The 23,595-nt window shown below is 35.8% G+C and overlaps 1 protein-coding gene across 1 annotated transcript in view; it reads left to right on the top strand.

Annotated features, from left to right (window-relative positions):
- The window catches only part of ITGAV (integrin subunit alpha V), a 94,257-nt gene extending 72,127 nt beyond the window's left edge, over nt 1-22,130 (top strand). Inside the window, exons 15-30 of the mRNA XM_023514155.1 lie at nt 218-325; nt 4,125-4,183; nt 5,531-5,685; nt 6,435-6,572; nt 9,757-9,824; nt 10,696-10,843; nt 11,309-11,401; nt 12,688-12,767; nt 13,271-13,351; nt 13,770-13,875; nt 14,444-14,602; nt 15,444-15,557; nt 20,205-20,318; nt 20,425-20,532; nt 21,085-21,207; nt 21,460-22,130. Of these exons, the coding sequence (XP_023369923.1) occupies nt 218-325; nt 4,125-4,183; nt 5,531-5,685; nt 6,435-6,572; nt 9,757-9,824; nt 10,696-10,843; nt 11,309-11,401; nt 12,688-12,767; nt 13,271-13,351; nt 13,770-13,875; nt 14,444-14,602; nt 15,444-15,557; nt 20,205-20,318; nt 20,425-20,532; nt 21,085-21,207; nt 21,460-21,555 (1,750 nt within the window). The 3' untranslated portion in view covers nt 21,556-22,130. The remainder of the gene's footprint in view (nt 1-217; nt 326-4,124; nt 4,184-5,530; nt 5,686-6,434; nt 6,573-9,756; nt 9,825-10,695; nt 10,844-11,308; nt 11,402-12,687; nt 12,768-13,270; nt 13,352-13,769; nt 13,876-14,443; nt 14,603-15,443; nt 15,558-20,204; nt 20,319-20,424; nt 20,533-21,084; nt 21,208-21,459) is intronic.
- The last annotated feature ends 1,465 nt before the right edge of the window (nt 22,131-23,595 follow it).

Here is a 23,595-nt window from a genome sequence, read left to right as displayed (position 1 = left end):
TTTGAGCCACAGGTGCTGCCCTGTCACTTTTTTTTTACTACTGCAAACAGTGCTTCACTGCTCTGTGTGTGTAGTGAATGTGAACTGGAATGGTTAGAATCACCTGACTTTTAAGTAACTATTTTCCTCTTCTTTTTCCTCTTCCTCCTTTTCTTCTTCCTTTTCCTCTTTTTTCTTCTTCCCCTTCCTCTTCTCTCTCTCCTCTTTCTCAAACTAGGGCCAGGCCAGTGATCACCGTAAATGCTGGCCTTGAAGTATACCCTAGCATTTTAAATCAAGACAATAAGACCTGCCCACTGCCGGGGACAGCTCTCAAAGTTTCCTGGTAAGGATATTTGTTTAGTAATAGTTATTATTGTGATTATGAGTTCAATCAATGTAAGAATAACTGGAAATGAAGGCAGTAGAGTTTGTGTAGCTATGCTCTATTTAAATGTCATGGGTTGGATTATTGAAATAGTGCTCCGAAGAAGATATCGAAAAGGTTCTAGAAATTACTCTATTAGTAATAAAATTAGTTTTTAAAGAATTCATGGTTAATGAATATTTTCAAAGTGAAGGAAAAGCTACTATGTCAGAGTTAATATATATTTAATTCTAAATAAGTTCATGAACATTAATTTTAAAAGTTGTGTTCTTTTCAATTTAATATCTGAATAGCTGTATGAAAAAAATATTTTGCTGTCGTATATTGGTCTTTTACTAGTTTCCAAAGAACAATATTTTTTCACAAATTCAATATCAGAATTGAATTCTTCTCTAATCTCTTCTTTCTCTGCATCACTTGTATGTAAATTTCATGATTTTTGCTCTATTTTTATTCTAGATGTATTATAATTTTTAAGGTTTTCTTTAAATTGACTCATGTTTTTCTTCAAAATATTTAAAGATAAAATGTAGAAACTAGTATCTTTCTCATACATGTCAAAATAAATATCAAACTAATGAAAAATCTTGACCCATGATATACTGTTAAAATTGCTGTGTGTAGCCCATTTTGGGAAACCCTTTTTCACACAGAAAAACTGCAGAGAACTTATAGATGCAGAGGAGAATGATTGGTAGCTAGAAAAATGTTATTTCAAAAGAGCTAATCAAATAGTTTTCCTGGTTTATTTGTGCATTAATTTCGATTTTAAAAGTATTATAGTTAACTAAAGTTGAGAAATTTTAATTTATTAGATCACGCTAGAAATTTAATAATATTCTTCATTTTTATTGGTTGGCAATGAAGTTGTTTAAGATTTTGGTTTTATTGATAAGTGTTACTACCTTTCTTCCCCTCATTCACCCTGAATGTCTCTGAAGTTACCAATAATATGCTTATAATTATGCTAATAATTCAAAGGCTACAAATACACAACTACAGCTTATGTCAGCGTAGAATTAGCTTTCATACGATTTTTGCCTAAATGACATGTAAGAAATCATTTTGCATTATAAATCCAGTAAACACATATAATTAAAATAGTTTTGTGAAATCATATATGCTCTTGATATTTAAGTAAATTTTGTTAGGATCTGCTTCTGACACCACTTGTCAGGGCCCAGGACTGGCCAGGTCTCGGGCCAGCTTAGGTAGGTTCCGGACACAGACCGCTAAGCTACCTTGCTCAGGACAGTTTCCCTTCAGGTGCTTGAGGGCTATCTACTTTAGCTAGAGAGAGAGAGAGAATCTTAGAGAGAGTAAAGCAGTCTTCTTAGAACAGATAGATCTTTGTCTTTAGCAGAGCTTGGTAATCTTCAGCAGAGAGATGCCGTGCTGGGGTTCTGTAGGTAGGAAAGGAGACAGAAAGTAAGCGAGTCTGTGATAGAATGCCCTTTTCTCTTTGGGCCATGTCCGGGCTCTTTAGCTGGACCTGGTTATAGTACACAGACGCTGATGAGAGGTCCGTTACCCCTTCACCACACAGGATAACCTGATATTCCACAAACATTTAATCTAATTATTCTTCATCATCATCCATTGGTCTGGTTTAATTTCCCTAGTTTTACGCTGAGGCACCACAGGTCTAATCAAGCTGGCAGAGGGCTCCCATAGCATTGAATTGAATTATACTGTGTTTTCGAGAATGGTTTGAAATGAAAATATTAAACTGTTTTTTCTTTCATTTACCAGTGGGTCCTGATTCTGGCCCAACTGATAATTTCCCTACAATAAAGGTGTTCCATCTTTGTCAAATTGAGAACGGCATTTGTTTGCCCAGTGAAAGCCTTTTGTACACTTGGGACATACACCTGGAGGTTTACATGCTCTTTGTTCCTTTTCTTTAGCATTCATCATTCTTTTCCCTTTTAAACTCTTTTCTCTTATGGCCTAGCTTCCACATTTGATGCTAACTGGGGGATTTACTCTCTGATCATCCAGCTGCCCAATTTGAGTTGCCATGTCAATACAGCATTTACCTGCTTCTACTATAAGATTATTCATCTGATCTCTCAACTGTTGTCTATCAGCTGCCATGATCTTAATCTGGTCTTTAAGCTGGTCCATCTGATACTTCATTCAACTGCTGTATCTCATTTTCCGTGATTTTTTTTTCTACTGACTTTCTTTCGGCCTTCTACTTTTTACAATCTTTCCTTTTCAATTCTTAGAACCTTTAAAGGGACAGGAACTTCTGTTCCTTTTTACTCTGGAGTCCTAGCTTTTTTACAAAACTTCACTTCCTCTAGTTCTTCACCAGCCTCCTTAATCTACCTCACTTCTTTTTAAACAGAACTCAACTCAAAAAGGGATTCGGGCATAGGTCTCTCAAAAGCTACTTCCTGCTGACACTGGGCGAAGATATATGAAAAAGCAGTTAGAAGTTCTCTTCCTTAACTTAATAAACTCTTGCAACCTATTCCCAAACTTTTTCTCTTTGCTGTTTTACTGAAGGCTTTTCTCACCCCTGAGGCTAAAGGCTTGATTGCTGAAGGTTCTTATCTCCTAGTTTATCTTTTCTCTTTCCCTCTGGTCTAAAGGCTTTTTTCTCCAGCCAAAGCTGGAGGCTTTTACCAGCTTTTTTCCCACAGAAGTAGTAGTTAGAATTTGGAAAGAGGAAAAAGCAAATGAGAAAGGCCTGCTGCTGGCTGTCTTTCTTAAATACTTCTTTTCTCTCTAAATATTTCTATTTCTCTTTTTTTCTTATTTGCTAAAGCTTATTTCCCTCTCTGTCCGCATTCATTGAATCCTGCTCACAGCACCGTATGTCAGTGGTGTTCTATCCCGCTTCTGACACCACTTGTCAGGGCCCAGGACTGGCCAGGTCTCAGGCCCAGCTTAGGTGCTTGAGGGCTATTACTTTAGCTGGAGAGAGAGAGACAGAGTACCTTAGAGAGAGTAAAGCAGTCTTCTTAGAACAGATAGCTCTTAGTCTTTAGCAGAGCTTGGTAATCTTCAGCAGAGAGATGCCGTGCTGGCCTTCTGCAGGCAGGAGAGGAGACAGAGCCAGAGTAAGCATGTCCATGATAGAATGCACACGTTCCCGCCTGCCTTCTCCTCCAGCCTAATATAAGGCTGAGCTCGTGCCTCTCAACACCGCAGGTATAGAGATTGCCAATTCCCCAATGCTCTCGTCTCGCGAGCTCTCTCATGCTAGTTACAGCTAAATCCCTCTCCATGCCCTTTCCACCAAGGTGTCCCATTACAGGTATTTCTTGTAACTCTCACTCCTCCTAGCCATAAGCTATATGGGCTGCTACACAATTTGATTTATTTAATTTGTTTTTTTATGATGCTGGACACAACCCATTAAATAGATGTCAACTTGTTAATAATTGTGAAAAACACTTCTCTAGAGGAGCTTGCTAATTAAAGGAAGTTTGGTGGATCCTTTTATTAAATGAGACAGTATTTTAAATGTAAACTATCACTTTCCTTATTTAGATTTATCAACGAGTTCTGTAAACTTGAGAGGAGGTTAAGAAATTCTTTTTTCTCATTAAGGTACCATGAAAGGAAATTTGCTTAAATTACGGTAGGATGAATTAGTGTAGTCTGTATAGTTTTGAGTTTCAAGAATAATATTAAGACATGAGGAAAGATATAAGACTTGACAATATAAACTGTGCATTAGAAATGTATTAAAAATATGTCTAAACTGGATTATAAGATTTTTATATATTTTATTTTCCCACAGTTTTAATGTCAGGTTCTGCTTAAAGGCGGATGGCAAAGGGGCACTTCCCAGGAAACTTAGTAAGTATTCTATGGAAAATCATCTGATTTTAATGATGCTGCATATACAGCACCTAAAATGTTTTAGGTATTGTTTCTGCTTTTTATTTGAATGTTTATGCTTAATGATATTCAAGATTGCAACATAATCACTTGGGGAATTCTTAAGGCCATTTAGAAATGATACACTTATTTATGGACATCGTAAGCAAAATAGCCCACAGAATGTTAAGCATATGACTTTTGGACAGTCCAACAGTTACCAACATGAGAGAAATGAACTCCATGGGAAATATGAGGATCATTCTTTATGAGCAGATGAGTTACTGAGAAGTTTATATTTTATGTCTTGGGGAAGCCCCAGCAATCTCAGGAGTAGAGGCAGTTCAGAAGTAGTGAGAAGGGGAAAAAGTTTGGTCACTAAATTTAATCCACACGGCAAACTTTACTCTCCTCTTTTCCTAAAATGGTTGATGTGGCCCTGAGAGTATGGTAGGAGCAGTAAGGAATTATTGCCAAGTTCTGGCAGTATGTTAGACAGTGGCTAGTGTTAAGGAGTAATGGATGATAAAGCAGAGAAGATACCCGAAGCTGTTGGGAGTGTGTCTGTGTGTGAGCGATTGCACAGGGCAGCCAAGCAGGTCTCGTGGGAAGAGCGTGCTCGGTGTTCAGAAACTGAGAGGACACCGTGGCTGGGTAGAACAGAACACACATTACCCTGGTTTTTTACCTAAATTTGAGATGAGGGTCAATATGTAGAGAAACTTGTGTTGGCAAAGATTTGTACTCTTATTTCTTTTAAGAAACTAAAGGACTGAGTCTTAGAAGGCCATAATCCTAACAACCATGCTTCAAACTCTGAGCCTCACGTTCATTTGAAGATGATTCTCGACCTGTTTAACTCTGTCTGGTCATTTGCTTCCTGAGGGGTACATTTTTCTTACAATTTGATGTGGTACCTTCATAAGAAGCAGGAGTTACCAAGGATGCACCCTGTTCATTCAGTAGTGTTTACCAGTGTGGGTGCGTATTAGTAAATACTTAAAATCAGTGAAACTCTTGCTACTTGGATTAATGGTAGAAATCTTGGTTTACATGCTTCATCCTGGACTCTCTCCTCTTGGCCTAAGAGACAAAAGTCCTCCTCAGCCTGATTATTATTTTACTTGTATTATTTGGAATTAAGTACGATATTCCTTTGGGAATGACTTAAATATAATTAAATATTTATAATTTACAATGTATAGACTTTTTAATGAAAAAGGCAAATGACTTCTTGAAGAGTGGATATCTCTATTTACATGAATACTCTAGGACAGACAGGTGTCCATCACAATATCTTGGTTATAAATCCTTTGGTTTGTATAGACTTCCAGGTGGAGCTTCTTTTGGATAAACTCAAGCAAAAGGGAGCAATTCGACGAGCACTGTTTCTCCATAACAGGTCCCCAGGTCACTCCAAGAACATGACTATTTCAAGGGGGGGACGGATGCAGTGTGAGGAACTGATAGCATATCTGCGGGTAAGAGATACTTTTCTGCTCTAGTATCATTTCTTTTTCATCACTTGACATGAAAATGGATAAATCAATTGTGATATATTTATTGATGAAATATTACTCAACAGTAAAAATTAATGTGAGCTATATGCAATAGCATAGATGAGTCTTGGGAAAAGAGTGTTGGACAGAAAAATCACAGAACACTACCTGTGATCCCATTTTTAAATAAAACAACAGAAAAAAGTGACAAACATTATTTAGGGATATGTGATCCCATTTTTAAATAAAACAAAGGAAAAAAGTAACAAACATTATTTAGGGATATGTACAATATAGCAGAACTACTACTTTACTCCCATAAAGCAAAAGAATGGCAAACCTGAAATTCAGGACGGTGGTTATCTCTGAGAAGGAAGGCAGAGGGAAGAAGAGAGAAAGCAGCGTTTAGGCAGCATTAAAAATACTGGTAATTTTCTTTTTATTATGAGGAGTGTGTGAGTGCACATTTTATTAATGTGCTTTGCATATTTGTGTGCAAATCAAACATTACAGGATGAAACAAAAACATCATTAAGGGATTGAGAACTCCCAATGGATAACAGTAATCTTCTTTTTTGGGTATTCTATCCCCATGTAAATTAATTTCCCAGAGATTTTTGTTACAACTGAAGGATCAAGGGATGAACACATCTGGCTTTGTGACATACACTTAGGGATTTCTCCAGATAATTTAAGTGAAATCATCATTAATCACAGCTCTTGCATCCTAGGATGAATCTGAATTCAGAGACAAACTCACTCCAATTACGATTTTTATGGAGTATCGGTTGGATTATAGAACAGCTGCTGATACCACAGGCTTGCAGCCCATTCTGAACCAGTTCACGCCTGCCAACGTTAGCCGACAGGTACTTTTCCTTTCTCAGTTTGTCATGAATTTCATACTTTGATCTTTTTTTTAAGATTTTACAATTTATGTTTTTAAATCTTATTAGCGAATGTTTTTATAATGTTGGTAGGTGTTTAGTTAAAGTCGGGGGAAAGAAATCTGAATTTTCATGTCAGAGATATTTGTTATGCAGAGAAAGTCAGGTCCACGTTTCATGTCCATAAAATAGTAAAATAATTCAAGGCAAAAAGCAAAACACTAGTTTATTTACATAGTGTTTTAGTATTTTGCTGAATATCTTTGATATTATCTTTTATGGACATTTTAATTATAAAAAAGTATATATATGTATAGTACATAAATGATTCCTTTCATAAACCAATCGAAGCAACATAAAATATTTAAAAGGCTATATTACAGGCGTCCTCAAACTACAGCTCGTGGGCCACATGTGGCCTGCCGAGGACATTTATCTAGCCCGCTGGGTGTTTTTGCCGCTGCTGCCTGTCCTGCTTAGCAGCTGACTCGTCCCAGGTCCCACAGTCCGGCCCTCCAACGGTCTGAGGGACAGTGGTCCCACGTTTAAAAAGTTTGAGGACCCCTGCTATATTATAATTTTAGAGATTCCTATGTAAACCCACATATTTAAATATTGTTCCTGTGTATCTTATTTCTTTCTTTTAACATGTTCATATTTTTATATTCATATTTCTTCTCTCATAGAATCTACCCTAAATTTAGATTGTCATTTCTTTTTCTTCTTAACATCTCATAAGTTTCTTTTTTTTGTTTGTTTTTTTCTTTTTGTAATTTGAAAAGACTATGAGACAGCAGCTAAAACAAATTAAAATATTTTTTAAGTTTTATGTAACTTTTATATTTTAACAATTCATTTTTATGCTTAATTTTGCACATTCATAATCATAGTGTATGTGCTGTTTTTTACTGTCCATTATTGTAGAATTTATAATCATAATTTTGTGTTTGTTCACCCCCTAATATCTAAAATATCATTTCTACATGTTATCAGTTTAAAAATTATCAGTGTGCTGGGCGCAGTGGCTAACACTGGTAATCTTAGCACTCTGGGAGGTCTAGGTGGGCAGATTGCTTGAACTCAGAATTTCCAGACCAGCCTGAGCAAAAAAATGAAACCTCATCTCTACTAAAAACTAGCGAGCATTGTGGTGGGCACCTGTAGTCCCAGTTACTCAAAAGGCTGAGGCAGGTGGATTGTTTGAGCCCAAGTGTTTAAGATTGTTATCAGCTTCGTCACCAAGCCACATCAGTGTAGGACAACGAGACCTAGATTGAGATCCCGCCTCAAAAAATTAAAAAAAAAAAAAAGAAAATTATCAGTGAAATACTTTACATTCTCTTTCTTATTGTCTTCAAAATGCAGATGATATTATAAAACACAGTGCATCTAGATTCAAATATTAATGTTTCTTTAGAATTTTTTTGTATTTAGAATTCATATAATTTACAGTTGAAAAAGTGGATTCCCACACTCACATTGTTCTAAATATACTAACCATTTGCAGTAACAGAACTAAGTATCAATCTTGAACTTTAATTAAAATTAAATAAAATTTAAAAATCAGTTCCTCTGTCACTTAGGCCCTTATCAAGAACTCAAAAGCCGTATTGACTTCCAAATTGGACTCAAAGCTCTAGCGTTTCCCTCTGTGTATCCCAAACCCTTAGAGTTAGAGATTTAGTGCTTTCTGCAGAGTTCATTTTTTTCCTCTCTATCTTTTTATTCAAATACATCTTAAGTTCTTACTCTGTGAGAGATATGAACTATGTACCTGCAGAGATTTGGTTCTCTGGGCATGGGATATATTGCTTTTGCTTTTCCATTTCTGAGCATCTGTGAATACTGCAGCTGTTCCAGCATCACTTAAGTCCTTTTTCTTCCTTGTAGTAGTCAAGTAGTCTTTAATCAAAGTTGTATTAGTATCTTATGCATATTTCTCATTCCAAACTTCAGATAGTCATCTAACATTGTCGTTGAGAATGGTATACACGCCGTAAGAATAGTTCATATACACTCCACTAGTTCATTTATTATCAGCAAAATCCACGCTCTATTCCTGATTCATTTGAGCAGTGATGTACACTTGGCATGATATAAGGATGAAGAATCCCCATAAAGTTTTTCTAGTAGTCCTGATCCTTCTTTTTTTTTTTTATTGAGGATTATAGCAACTGCTTATGTCTAGGTAATTGAATTAATTCATATATATGTTGGGGTTTCCTCTCAATTAAACTGACAGTAAAGATTTCTGTCATAGAATTTTATTCCAGACATTCTTATAACTTAGACGTATACCATCATTATCTTTCTCTTGAAGAATTCTGTTCATTTTCTTCCTGTTTAAATTCTTTTCTTTCTTATCATTGACCTCTACCCCTAAAGCCCTTTGGATGTTAACAATGGACAAAGCAAGAATGGCTTCATCTTTATTTTTACTTCTTTTCTTCATTTTATATTTCTTTTTTTGCATCCTATTTGAGCTCTTCTGCTTCCTTTCACTAATTCTCTTTTTTAGGCTTTTCCATACTGCTTTAGCTAGAAAATTTTCCCGGCCAGATCTAGAGGGGGAAAAAGTTGTGGTTTTTGCTGATTTTACCCACTCTGATGAGCCAGCTGTAACACTTCTCGCTCCTGTCCCGTATCTCCTTCCACGTGGCCAGGGACACACAGAACTCATTTTGTCCAGTTTCTTTCCCTCTTTGTTCTATCTGCCTGTCTGAATTGTCTCTCTGGATCCGTAATACTGGCAGAGATGCAGTCCAGCTCCAGGAGAGACTTTATGTTGCCCAAGATCATACAACTTAGCAACAGAGTCAAAATAACTCTCCATTTATAAGAGGAATGAACTCTCTTATACTTTCTCTCTACTGTACACTTCATTCCAAAATGATAATAGCTTATTTTGAGATACGAGTAAAAAGTTCCAGATAATTGTGTTATATCCTATGAGTCTTTAAATTTTCATTCTCACTTTTAATTAGCTACACTGACATATTTAAAAATAAGTGGCTATAATCTTGCTCATTTAGGTATGGAAATAAGCTGATGAGTGTGTATAAATATAACATGAGTACATAGATGTCCACATGTATACTGATATACATTTTATATGCAACCTGGATCGCTATATTTTCATGTAGAAAAAATGAAATGTCTTTTCTAGGCTCATATCCTGCTTGACTGTGGTGAAGACAATGTTTGTAAACCCAAGCTGGAAGTTTCTGTAGATAGGTAAGTTTTGCCCCAAATAATAAACACTCTGACAGAAATACAAACAAAAGAGCCCATTTTTCTATTCAAAGTGCTAATATATTTTAATAAGAGTTAGTTATGTTGGAATACATGTATGATTTTCCATAATAATAAAACTATCAATGTGGAGCTTCAAAAAGAATATCCACTGTGTTTTCAGTAGTTACCTAGAGTGACAGATTTGTGACCAGTTAGCTTTGGGTAGTATTACACAGTAATATTAACTGATCTTAAAGATCTGCTTTGTTGAGGACATACTGTTATCTCAAGGGGTGTCCTTACTTTTTTTTTTTTTTTTGGAGAGAGAGTCTCAAGCTGTTGCCCTGGGTAGAGTGTCATGGCACTATAGCTCACAGCAACCTCCAACTCTTGGGCTCAAGCTATCCTCTTGCCTTAGTTTTTCTATTTTTAGTAGAAATGGGGTCTTGCTTTTGCTCAGGCTAGTCTCGAACCCATGAGCTCAAGCAGTCCACCCACCTCTGCCTTGTCTTTTCCATTTATGTGGCATAAAAGTTGTAAAGAATAATTGTCAGAAATCATGAAAAATGGGTAATTCAGCTTTTAGGAAAAAAAAATCAGAGAATTTAAAAGTACAGACAGAGATACAAAACTACTTCAGTCATAGATATAAATAATAGTGATATATTAGTAGCATCTATGTTTTCTTTTACTGATACATTGGGTTTACACCCAGTGTGTTATTTTCTGTTGAGCTGTGAAGTACTCTTAAAATATCTTGAGACACTGTTGAACACGTCAGTGGTGTCTCTGTGTGGCTCTTGTTTCTTTCAACAATCACGTGCTCCCCATGTAGTCTTTCTGCTTAATGTGGATTTTTATTAACTTGCAGTGATCAGAAGAAGATCTACATTGGGGACGACAACCCCCTGACGTTGCTTGTTATGGCCCAGAATCAAGGAGAAGGTGCCTACGAAGCCGAGCTCATCGTTTCCATACCACCACAGGCTGATTTCATCGGGGTTGTGCGAAACAGTGAAGTAAGCAAGCTGCCTCTTTAAAAATCGAAAGCACTCACCAGTCTTATTAACATTAATGAGCTGCTCCACTATTTAGTGAGGCACAAGCTTAGGCATTCTACCTACGGCTACATCGCCAGACAATTGAGTGCCTGTCTTACAGAATTCCTTTCAAGCCTAATACGTGGCATGATGCATTGATAGGGCGTTTGTAGAATTGCTAGCTAAGTGCCGGAGGTCAGATAGATAAAGTATCTAAGCTTGTCCATCACATTGTTTGTCAGAGACAGTATGGTTATGTGTCTGAGTCTCTAGGGATCTTTCAGAGACACTTTTATGTTTCCGTACGGCAACTGTATACCACTCTGACTTCTCCCTTCCTCTTAGTTTGCTCAAATAGATTGATTTGCCTTATAAAAAAAGAAAAATATCTAATGGCATGTCATTTTTATTCTCTTTTACATTCTTTTTCATTGTCAAACAAAGGCCTTGGCAAGACTTTCCTGTGCATTTAAGACAGAAAACCAAACCCGCCAGGTGGTGTGTGACCTTGGAAACCCAATGAAGGCTGGAACTCAAGTAAGACATTTTAATTAAATGGCATTTTTAAAATTTATTTATTTATTTTTTGCCACAAATAGAATAGCATATTTTTTCTCTGGGTTTGTTCATGGTAATTTTTCTTAATAAACACTTCAAAATAGTGTCTTTAAAAGTTTAATGATTGGCAGAGTTTTATTTAGTTTTACCTAAGATGCTAAAATAATGGCTTATGTTGTTACACTGTGTTAATAAGCCACCCTTTATGCCACCTTCCATTGGGAAGGGGTGAGAGTGTGGTTTAAACTAAGAACTGAAATTATAATTTTGGTCTTTTAAATGGATGCGTTAATGGAATCTCAAAAGCCACTCTAGAAAATACCAAGACTGTCATTCTTAGGTGACATAGAGTGACCTTGTTAACTTTGAACACTATAATACAGGTCCCATACACAGAATCTATAAGAAGTTTAGCTGGATTAGGCTCCCTGGCAGATGGTAGAGCAGGGAGCCCAGAAGCTCGAAAAGAAGCATCTAATTGTTTTCTTTCCAAATCCTCTAAAAAGTAAACGAAACATACCTTGTAGAATTGTTAGTATCGAGGAAAAAAATGGCAGTATATGTTTTATGACTTTTCAATGGACCTTATTTTATTTAATGGCACATTGATAATGGTAATTTGAAGATCTACGTTAGTATGGTGCTAAATATTCCATATTTCATTAGGTATAGTTTCCTTAAAAGTCATTATTATTTCTGTATGTGTGGTATCTTAGGAACGAGAGCTTGAACACAGACCTGAAGTTTCACTTGTTCTCCTGTGTTCAGTGTCTCAGTAACAAGCAAGTCTCCTTCTCTCTTCTCATGTTTCATTCTCTCTAGCTTTCTGGCTGATGCCTCATTCAGGGCAGGTAGTTCCTGGTTATTCCAAATATAGGCTTTGGTTATAGTATAGGTTATTCCAGCTCCAGGCTTTGTAAAAGCGGAGGCAGTTCCCAAGAAATACAGTTTTTATCATATTTATATGACCCCCCAGAAGCCTGCTTTCTTGTAACTTGTAGTTCAGTTTTCTTTAAAACTTACCAGTTTTCCAGCTGTGAGGGTTAGGATGCTTGGCGTTGGGGGTTTCTGAGGGACGTGAGAGGAGAAATTCTGGTCCGGCCTTACTGCTGCCTTCTTAGCTGGGTTTTCTCACTCTTACAAGCCATCCCTTTCTTCTCTCCCAGCCTATTAACCCAGCACAGTTTGTTTGTTATCTTCCTCTTACCAAATCGCCATACTTTCATTGGATTGACAACTAGTGCCTTTCCATCTTTCCTCTTTAGCTCTTAGCTGGTCTTCGTTTCAGTGTTCACCAGCAATCAGAGATGGATACTTCTGTGAAATTCGATTTACAAATTCAAAGGTATGAAAACAACTTATATTGGCTTACCATAACTATTGAGTAAATATTACTTTTATAAATATATTGTGTGATGCACTTTAAATATTATAGAACAGGATAGATTAAAATTTCAGTGGCTTATCCCTGCTGTAGCCACAACATAGGAGGCCCAAGGTGGGCATATCCCCTGAAGCCAGGAGTTCAAGACTAGCCTGGGCAACATAACAAGACTCCCCTCCCCCTCTGCCTCTTACAAATAAAAATTTAGCACTTTATTATAGCATTTTTTAAAATCAGTATTCACATTGTAAAAATAATTTTGTCAGGTTTAAATTTATAAACAAAAGAAAATTTGATCATTTTCTTGTAATTGAATGCTAATCAAAATATTATGTTGATTTGTGAGTATTTCATTTGTTGCTTTTGATTTGTTCATTTTTAGTTTCAGTGAGTTTATTTCTATATGATTTTGGTGGTGGTTATGCTTAATTCAGTCCTAAGTATGTTTTTTTTTTCTTTTTCAGCTCTAATCTTTTTGACAAAGTAAGCCCACTTGTCTCTTACAAAGCTGATCTTGCGGTTTTAGCTGCTGTGGAGATAAGAGGGTCAGTATGATTTCTAAGTTGAGTATCTCATTCTCCTGATTGCTTTTCAAAAGTTACTACTAGGCCCTCCTGACTTCTTCAGGATCGTAGACATTCCACAATTAGTGGTGGTGTACGGCAGTAGCATATGTAGAAATAAGGTCCTAGGTGTGTTCCAAAGCTCCAAATCCTTATTGGATGATCCTCTGAAAAGGAACAAGAAACAGTTAGTTTAGTGAACTTCTGCAAAAAGTAACTTAGCAATTCACCTGTAGATTAAATAAGAGCTTTTCTTTTGTATGTACATTTACTGGTTTTTTTTTCTTAAAACTTTCAACAATTAAATCTGATTTTATTCATTTGAATACAAGATGCTTTGAAAATGAACTGACTATATCATTTTGATATTCATGGTAGGTTTTCTTTGGTCATTGTTTAGAGTCTCAAGTCCTGATCATATCTTTCTTCCGATTCCAAATTGGGAGTACAAGGAGAACCCAGAGACTGAAGAAGATGTGGGGCCAGTTGTTCAGCACATCTATGAGGTTTGCAGCTGTTGGTTTTAACTGAAACCTAGTGAGAGAGCCAACAACGAAAGGAACCGCTCAGCTACTTTTTTAAAAAAATTCTATGTAATTTTTATGTAAACTCTGCATAGGTTAAGTATGTATTAGATTTATTTGGATATTTTCCTATTCATAAGTTCATTTTCATTTGACAAATAGCTTGGTCTGCTTAAAGAAGGCAATTTATAGTTCGTTGTGTAAAGCTAATTAATTCTACTTGAGTAAAAAAAAGTCATTATAGCAAATAATCAAAATTTTGTTCCTATATGAAGGAAATTTTCTTTGTCATTGTATATGAATAACTTTTTAATGTTATCCTCTTTTGCTTATAGTTTCATCCCAGTGTATATTACTCTAGAGACGTATGTGAAGCGTTCTTTTATTTTGCATAAATATGATCACATTGTAATATTAGAGTCTAACTGAGGAAGCAGTGCTGTTATTCAAACCCTGTTGCCACTGTGATTTCTAAAGTTGATGTAGGGGAATAAATTTTTGCCCAAGGTATGTACATTTTCTTCTTCCCTTTTTTTTTTTTTTCTATTAGCTGAGAAACAATGGTCCAAGTTCATTCAGCAAGGCAATGCTACATCTTCAGTGGCCTTACAAATACAACAATAACACTTTATTGTACATCCTTCATTATGATATTGATGGGCCAATGAACTGCACTTCAGACATGGAGATCAACCCTTTGAGGATTAAGGTAATGCGCTTAATAGCAGCTCTTCATTATGATAGTATTTAATTGTTTTCTTTCAAAACTATTAAAAGAATTGTTATGAAATAAAATAACCATTTAAATACAAAAACCCAGTCTGCAAAAATATGTTAGTTCATAACCAGTATACTGAGGATTAGATTATTTGTACAATGGGTAAGAATTAATTCTGTGAGATCCTGGTAAATCATCTATTTATGGAGTAAGTCTCAGGGGATTTTTTTTTTTTTTTTTTGAGGCAGAATCTCACTTTGTCACCCTTAGTAGAGTGCTGTGGTGTCATGGCTCACAGCAACCTCAAATTCTTGGGTCCATCAAGTGATTCTCTTGACTCAGCCTCCCAGAGTGCTAGGATTACAAGTGTGAGCCACCACCTGGCCTCAGGAGATATTCTTAAGTGATTCAAGTTGACCTTGGTTCATTGCCTTATGGTTTATCTACGATATAATATTGTATCAAGGTGTTCCATTGTTGGAATTTCCATCTTTGGGATAAGATATAGCATTTCTTCATGACTCTTGACTTACATGACCTAGAAAAATGTGATTTTATAGAATTATGTGTACTTTTTCTCCTCCAGCCAGGCAAGGCAAGAAGGGAATAGCTAGAGAGAGCCAACTTTTTTGGTACCATATTAAGGACTTCATTTTTCTGTGCTTGCTGTTTATTGTACATCAAGTAGTGAATTTTGTGTCATGCTAAATTTTCACTCACTGTATTTTAGTCATATAAAAGAGCTTATGTCAAAATGTCAATGTAAAATGACAACGTAAAATGTCACGGTAGAACGGTTTTCATTGCTATCATTTTATTAATACGATCCTAGATCTCATCTTTGCAAACAACTGAAAAGAATGACACGAATGCTGGGCAAGGTGACCGAAGCCATCTCATCACCAAGCGGGATCTCGCCCCCAGCGAAGGTGATATTCACACTTTGGTAAGTGCCATTTCAATTACAGGCACTGTAAACACTTTCAGCTATGTGATTAGAGGACTGATGCCAAAGAACATTTCAAAAATAACAACAGCTGTGCCTGACAGAAGCACACATATTTTTATACCATTCAGTTTTCTTACTTTCCTTTTTCCTAGTCAAATTCATGCCAGATCTTCTTTAAATGATCTTTGTAGATTATTAATAAAAATATTTTACCTTCTACCTTAATTGTCTAGCTGTACTCCTTCAACTGATCTTTCTTGGCCTCCCCCTAATTTTTGAGCCTTTAGTACAGTATTGCAGGAAAACCCCAACAAAAATGCTATGTATTAGAAGAATAATAAGCAGTATGATTAACTTGTGTTGAGTCAGCCTGTATAATGTTATAAAGGTTATTATTTGTTTTTGAAAATTTAACAGGTCTGCAAATCATCACCTAGTAGAAAAGCCCCATGTGGTGCTTATGTTCAGTAGTGATCACCAGCCTTTGACGTCACCAAATTCTGTGGTCGTTCTTTGTGCTTGTCCAATTCAACCATGCAGTAGCTTCTGGCTCTATCACTTCCTCATGCGTGAAACATTCCTTAGCCACTTCAAGGATACCACTCTCGGCTGGTCCTCTGTCTCCCACTAACTACTTAATCTCTCTGTTGAGACCTTAGAGTATTCTGTGGCTCAGATCTCTGGGGGTTACTTCTGCTGTATCTGCATTCTTTCACTGGATCTGTGCTGTCCAGAATTGTAGACTCTAGCTATATTTCATGTGTCGAGCAACCACATGAGTCCATCTATCAGGAAATATGGGCATCTTCTATATTGACAATTTCCATCATAGAAGGTTTTAGCAGACAGTGCTGCACTCAATGGTTTTATCGATTCCTGTGGCTATAAATATCATCTGATATGGATGTCCTTAATTTGTATTTCTACTCTGATCCTTTATGTTCAACTCCAAACTCCAATATCCAACTACTTGTTAGAACTTTTTAAATGTATAATAGGAATTTCAAATTTAATTCTAAAAACATGCCCTTGAGTTTTCCCAACTCTGCTCTTTCCACAGTGTCTTACACTTCAGTAAATATCAACTCCATTCTTTATCTGAAACCTGCCCTCACACTGGGGCTTCTCTTTCTTTCAAATTGTCACATTCTGTATTTCAGCAAATTCTATCAGTATCTACTTTCAAAATATCCAGACTCTGGCTCCTTCCACCACTGCCATAAGCTAACACAGGCCACATTACTCTTGCATTTGGACTATTGCCAGACCCCTAGCTTGTCTCTGTATTTCTACCCTTCTCTTCACTATGGATTATTTGCCACACAGAAGCGACAGTGATCCTTTTAAATGTACAGGTCAAGTCATGTCACCCCAGGCACTTCCCATCTGATGCAGAGAGAGAGCCATTGCCCCACGTGATCTGGCTCTTCCTGCCTCCCTGCCTGCATCTCCTCTCCTTGCTCACTCTGCTTCTCCGTTCCCCACCTTGGTTTTCATTGAACAGGCAGCCCCAAGCAGATTTCTTCTTCTAGGCTTTGAAAATTGCTCTTCTGTCACCCTGGAATACTCTTTGTCCAGAAGTCATGGCGGCTTACTTGCCTGTCTCCTTCCCATGTGCCTAAATGTCAAATTATGATAGAGGACTTCCTGCCCAGCCCATGTGAAACAGAAATGGCTTTATGCTCCCCACCCCACTTTGGATTCTATACTCTCTATTCTGTTAGCATTATAGTTGAAACAAAACTTACGTAACATAAACTGTGCTCTTTTAACCATTCACAACATTGTATAACCATTACCACTATAACTCCAAATATTTTTGTCATCCCCTCCCTCCATAAAAATTCTCTGTCCATCATGTGGTCTCTCTGCAGCCTCTGGTAACTGCTGATCTGCATTCTTGTGTTGGACATTTCGTATATACAGCATCCTACAGTATGTGGGTTTTGTGTCTTGCTTCGTTCACTTAGCATGTTTCCAAGCTCTATCCCTGTTGTAGCATGTATTGTTACTTTCATTTTTATGGCTGAATAATACTCTGTTGTGTGTACAAAATGCCTTTTGTGTATCCGTTCAGTTGATGGACTCCTGGATTGTTGCCACATTTTATCTATTTTGAATAGTGCCACTGTGAATATTACACACAAGTTTTTGTGCAAACATATGTTTTTAAATTCTCTAGACCTAGAAATGGAATTGTTGGGTTATATGAAAACTCTATAGTTAACTTTTTGGAGAACTGCCAAACTGCTTCCATGCTGGCTGCACCATTTTACAGTAGAATCAGCAGTGTATGAAGGTTTCATTTCCTCTACTTCCTTGTCAACTCTTGTCATTATCTTTTTGTTTGTTTTCTGCATTGTTATAATCATCATAGTAGGTATGAAGAGGTATTTCATTGTAGTTTTGAATTGACGGATGATGTTCAGCATCTTTTCTTTTTTGCTTTTTTTTTGGGGAATTTTTTTTTCTTTTTTTTTGCCCTTTTTTAATTTGTTTGATTTTTAAAAATTTTTTTGTTTGATTTTTAAAAATTGTTTTATATATTCTGGATACTACTTTGATCAGATATCCGATTGCACATATTTTCTCTCATTCTTTATGAATTATCTTTTCCCTTTCTTGATAGTGTCTTGCACAAAAGTGGGTTTTGATTGTACAGGTCTCACTCTGTTGCCTGGGCTAGAGTGCAGTGGCCTCAGCATAGTTCACTGCAACCTCAGACTCCTGGGCGCTCAAGTGATCCTCCTGCCTCAGCCTCCTAAGTAAGCAGTAGTTAGGACTATAGCCACCATGCTGAGCTAATGTTTCTATTTTTTTTTGTAGCTACAGAGTCTCCCTCTTGCTCATGCTGATCTCAAAACTCCTAACCTCAAGCAATCCTCCCACCTCAGCCTCCCACAGTGCTAGGATTTTAGGCATTAGTGACCACACTTGGCTTGATATGCAAAAGGTTTTAAATTTGAAGAAATGTAATTTATCTTTGTCATCTTTTGTTGCTTCTAGTTCTGTTGTCATGTTTATAAAGCCATTGCCTAAATCAAGGTCATGGAGATTTATTACCTTTGTTTTCCAGTTGTATAAGTTTTATGCTTTATGCTCTTATATTTATATGTCAGATTCATTCTGAGTTAATTTTCACGTATTGTGTGAGATAGGGGCCCAAATCAATTCTTTTGTATGTGGCTATCCAATTGTCCCAGCAACATTTGCTGAAGACTCTTCCCCCTTAAATGGTCTTGGCACACTTGCTGAAAATGAATTGACCCTATATAGATGTCTGGGCTTATTTCTGGACTCTGAATTCTATTCCATTGAATCTTTAATACTAGTACCAAATTGTTTGACTTTGGAGGTCTGTAGTAAGTTTTGAACTTGGAAATTCTGAATACATTTTCTTCTTTTTAAGGAATATTTTGACTACCTAGAGTCCCTTGCAATTCCATACGGATTTTAGGATTACCTTGTCTATTTCTGAAAAAAAGATAGTTGGAGTTTTGATAGCCATTTGTTGAGTTTGTTTGTCAATTTAAGGAGTATTGCCATCTTAACATCCTACATCTTTCAGGCCATCAACACACGTGTCTTTTCGCTCATTTAGTCACTAATTTCTTTCAACAATATTTTGCAGTTTTCAGTACAAGTCTTGTACTTCCTTGGTTAAATTACTTATATGTACTTTATTCATTTCAATGCTGTTTAAAATGGAACTGTTTTCTTAATTTCCTTTTTCGATTCCTCATTGCTATTATACTGAAGTAGAACTCATATTTGTATATTGATTTTGTGTAAGTTTTAGTGTGGATTATCTAGTTTTTTCTATATTTAAGATCCTGTCATCTGTGAAGAGATAGCTTTACTTCATCCTTTCTAATCTGGATGGCTTTAATTATTATTTTTTTCTGTCTTAATTGCATTCGCTAAAACCTTCTATACAGCGTTCAATAAAAGTGGCATGAATGGGGATCCTCGTCTTTTTCTTGATCTTAGGGGAAAAGTAAAAACTGTCTACTCTTTTGCTCCTCTGTATGATGTGGGCAGTGGGATCCCTTTTATCAAATCATGGAAGCTCTCTTATTCCTAATCATGGATAGGCAGTACCACTTACTGGATAGCAGTGTTGTGAGGTATAGCTATGTGACATGTCTAATGCAGTCTGAGCCCCACATAGGAGGTAGTTAGTATTTGTTTCCTGTGGCTGCCAACCTTTAAGTTTACTCATCAAAACACTCAATACGGCAGAGGCCATCAACATGCCGTTTGATTTCTACAGGTCCAACATACAATAACCATTACAAGGTCACTCTGTTCCCTTTCCACAAGGATGTTGTGATTTGATTTTCCTACCTTACCATTATCACCTTGGTTTGCCTAAAAATGTTGAGTTCTAGTCATAAAATGAATTTTTTAATATTTAAATCTTATTCTTCTATTAAAAAAACACATTAGATCACCCCCTTCCTAATAAAAAACATTCATAAACTGAGCTATTAGCCTTCTCTTTTTAAGCATTATTCATATAAGATGGGACTCTGGGTAATCTCTCTTTGTCATGTAAAAGGGGGAAAAAAAACACCCAATTTTCAAGTGTTAAAGAGATGATAGAATGACCTTTCCTTGTAAGTAAAGAATTCATTTTGGCAGGGCTGTGGAATCGCTCAGTGCTTGAAGATTGTCTGCCAGGTGGGGCGATTAGATAGAGGAAAGAGTGCTATCCTGTATGTAAAGTCTCTACTGTGGACGGAGACCTTTATGAATGTAAGTGAACAGATACGGAATTTAGCAAACATGTCCATTTTTTTTTTTCCAAAGAAATACAAAAGACCTAACATCTGGGAAATCATTTCACTGTTTTTCCATACAGAAGGAAAACCAGAATCATTCATACTCTCTGAAGTCATCTGCTTTATTTAATGTCATAGAGTTTCCATATAAGAACCTTCCAATTGAGGATATTGGCAACTCCACATTTGTAAGTCATAGATTTACAGAAATAGAATAAACGTACTCAGTTCAAGTGCTGTAGATGTTTTTATTTTTTTAATTGTCAGTTTAAGTATTTCGATTATTTAAAGTAATGAAGCTATTTGTAAGATTATCCTCTGGTGTAATATTTTACTCCCCCACCCCAGAATTATTAAAGCTAGACCTTTCACTTTAGCATATTGTACTATGTAGGAGATTGCCTGGTACATACTATTAATAAATTAGAAAGTTAGAAAGTTGGAAGTTAACTACAACAAGTGAGTTATTTTAAAGATCTTTAAAGATTAAAGAGCACATCATAAACTGAGTTGGATCATTTAAAAATTATTTCACATCCAATCAGACATTAACCCGTTGTGGGGCATTTGATATGCATGTGTGCATACTATAGATATCAATCATGAGTTTACTCAATTATCATATGCAAGGAAAGAACTTAAAGTGAATATTATTAAAATAAAAATATAATAGCCACTTAAATATTTGTTGATTAAGTCAGTGAACTATTTTCAAATCTGAAAACTTTTTTCCTCAATAGGTTATGACTAATGTCACCTGGGGCATTCAGCCAGCACCCATGCCTGTGCCCGTGTGGGTGATAATTCTAGCAGTGCTAGCAGGATTGTTGTTACTGGCTGTTTTGGTATTTGTAATGTACAGGGTAAGTAATGGACTTAATAGAGGGAAAAGGGGAGAAAGCTGAAGAAAAAGAGAAGGGCGGGAGGGAAAGAAAGAATAAAAAACTAAGGGAAGAAAGGAACCTATAATTGATAGGTGAGCATTAGTTATTTTTTTAGGGAAAAGAAATTTTATGAAGTGCTATTTAAATTTTCTTGGTGATAATACAGGCAAAAAATATTTTTAAAATTCTACAATGATATGACAATAACGTTGGTTTTTCTTCAACTGACAGATGGGCTTTTTTAAACGTGTCCGGCCACCTCAAGAAGAACAAGAGAGGGAACAGCTTCAACCTCAAGAAAATGGTGAAGGAAACTCAGAAACTTAACTGATTTGATGGCACCTCCTGACTCATCAGAATTACCAGCTTCATTGTAGATTTAAATCTCCTTCATGAGGAATAAAATTTCCAGACCGTACTGCTGATCGTGCCCATTGGCATAAACCACAAAATGAGAACAATATTTGTCAGTTTTCTCATTAGAAATATGTTCAGATACACTTTTAATACACATACAGTAACCTGCATTTTTAGGTATTTAATAATAAAATTTTAAGAGATAGTTCTTTTTCAGTGTACATAAGACAGGTAGTACCTCAGATACTACTCAAAATAGTACCTCCTACAATTACTGTTTCTGATTTAGGATGTTGGATTTTGCTGTTGTTGTTTTAAGCAACCCAAATTTGGACATAAGCATCCACATCTTTTGTGCAAGTAGTTACTATACATTACACTACAGTTGATTTTTCAAACTACTAAAGATTTTATAACTGCATGAACTTGAATTTGAATATCACCTGTAAGAGAGAACTTTAGTAAAAAAAAAAAAAAATACATGATACTATCAGAATTCTTGCCTGTAATAGCAAAGGTAGAATATTTTGTTTTAATATGAAAATTGGGTTATTGCTATTAAATTTTTATTTATATTTAATCCTCAATTTATTTTATTACATTTTACCTTGTATAGTATGTTTTATGTCAAATCCTTTAAGCCAGCCTGAACTAAAAATGAATTTTGTGATCACAAATGCTATTTTCGTGTAATAGTTTAATTTTATCTAAGTAACATGATACTGAAAGCCATATGGAGTTGGAAATCATTTCCAAAGCATATTTATTCCAATGTTTTAGTCTGGCTATTTACAAAAAAGAAAGCATTTTAATAAAATACTTGTTTGTAGTTCTTTGAGGTAGTTACTTATTAATATAATAATGCATTCTTAGAGTAGAATTTTAGTTGGTATTAATTTATTTTCCTCCTATACATGTATTTTCCTTATGTTTCTAAAACTGTTACTGAGAATGAGTCAAGATCAGTGAAGAATCTTTACAACTTATAGGAATCTGGATCCCTCACTCCTACCCCAGGAGAAATACTTGGAATCAAAGCTCTCATGGGGCTTGTTTGCTTGCTTGTTTATTTCTAGCAATAGCATGATGCTACTCATGTGAATACTCCCTCCATTTAAGTAAGGTCACGTGTAAAACCAGGCTTGGCTATCAGAATAACTTCTAAAGGGTATTTTTATAAGTAGTTCAAGTTATTGAAAACCTTTAAAAACTTTTTTAGGTTTGTTAACATAAATTACTTTTATAGGATTTTTAATAAAAGCTACATAGGTGGTGGCAAGTTGTGGTTTTATATGCCCATAGGGTGGTGAATCTTTTAGTGGAGTATGTGATCTATTCACAGTTCCCCAATACCTAGGGATGACTGTCAGTTACGCCTATTTTTGTGTAGTTACATCATGTTGTTTAGTAGAAATTGAGAGTTTAACAGCTTTCTAACTATTGTCCTTATTAGGCAGTGATAAATTTTTCCCTTAAATCACTCACTATTATTCTATGTTTTAAAAATAATTGAAATTTCTCTTGCCATGTCTTGTGTTAAATTCTGTGTATAGTGGCTTTGCTAATCTTGAGGATGTATTCATAAAATAGAAGCACTTTTAGTTATGTTCTACAAGACAGAACGTACACAAGACCCTATATTTAGCTTTAAGGAATATCAAAATTAATAGATTTTGGAGTATAGACTTTATTAGTAACTTAAAAGGGCCTAATCATATCCAATAAGTATTTTTATTACCAGAAATTAAAAATTTCTTAAGAAAAAAAAATTATTTTTAACCCTAGGGCTAAGTGTTGCCCACCACCAAACAGTCAGAAATTTGTCTACAACAAATTTCACCTTGTCTGCTTTTTAACTAAATACCAGTCATTCCTGAAAACATATTGGATAGAAATTCGCTCTTTAATAGAAGTATTGTTATTAATATTTGCATTTGCATCATCTATTCCCTTGATGACCTCTATCTCAAGATATAATCTTGTATTGGAGATTGAAAATGCTGTAATTAG

This window comes from Otolemur garnettii, unplaced genomic scaffold, assembly GCF_000181295.1.
Source record: "Otolemur garnettii isolate 467f Iridium unplaced genomic scaffold, OtoGar3 scaffold00048, whole genome shotgun sequence".
NCBI lineage: Eukaryota > Metazoa > Chordata > Mammalia > Primates > Galagidae > Otolemur > Otolemur garnettii.
The sequence above is the reverse complement of the archived record's forward strand: the minus strand, read 5'-3'. Positions and strand labels throughout refer to the sequence as shown.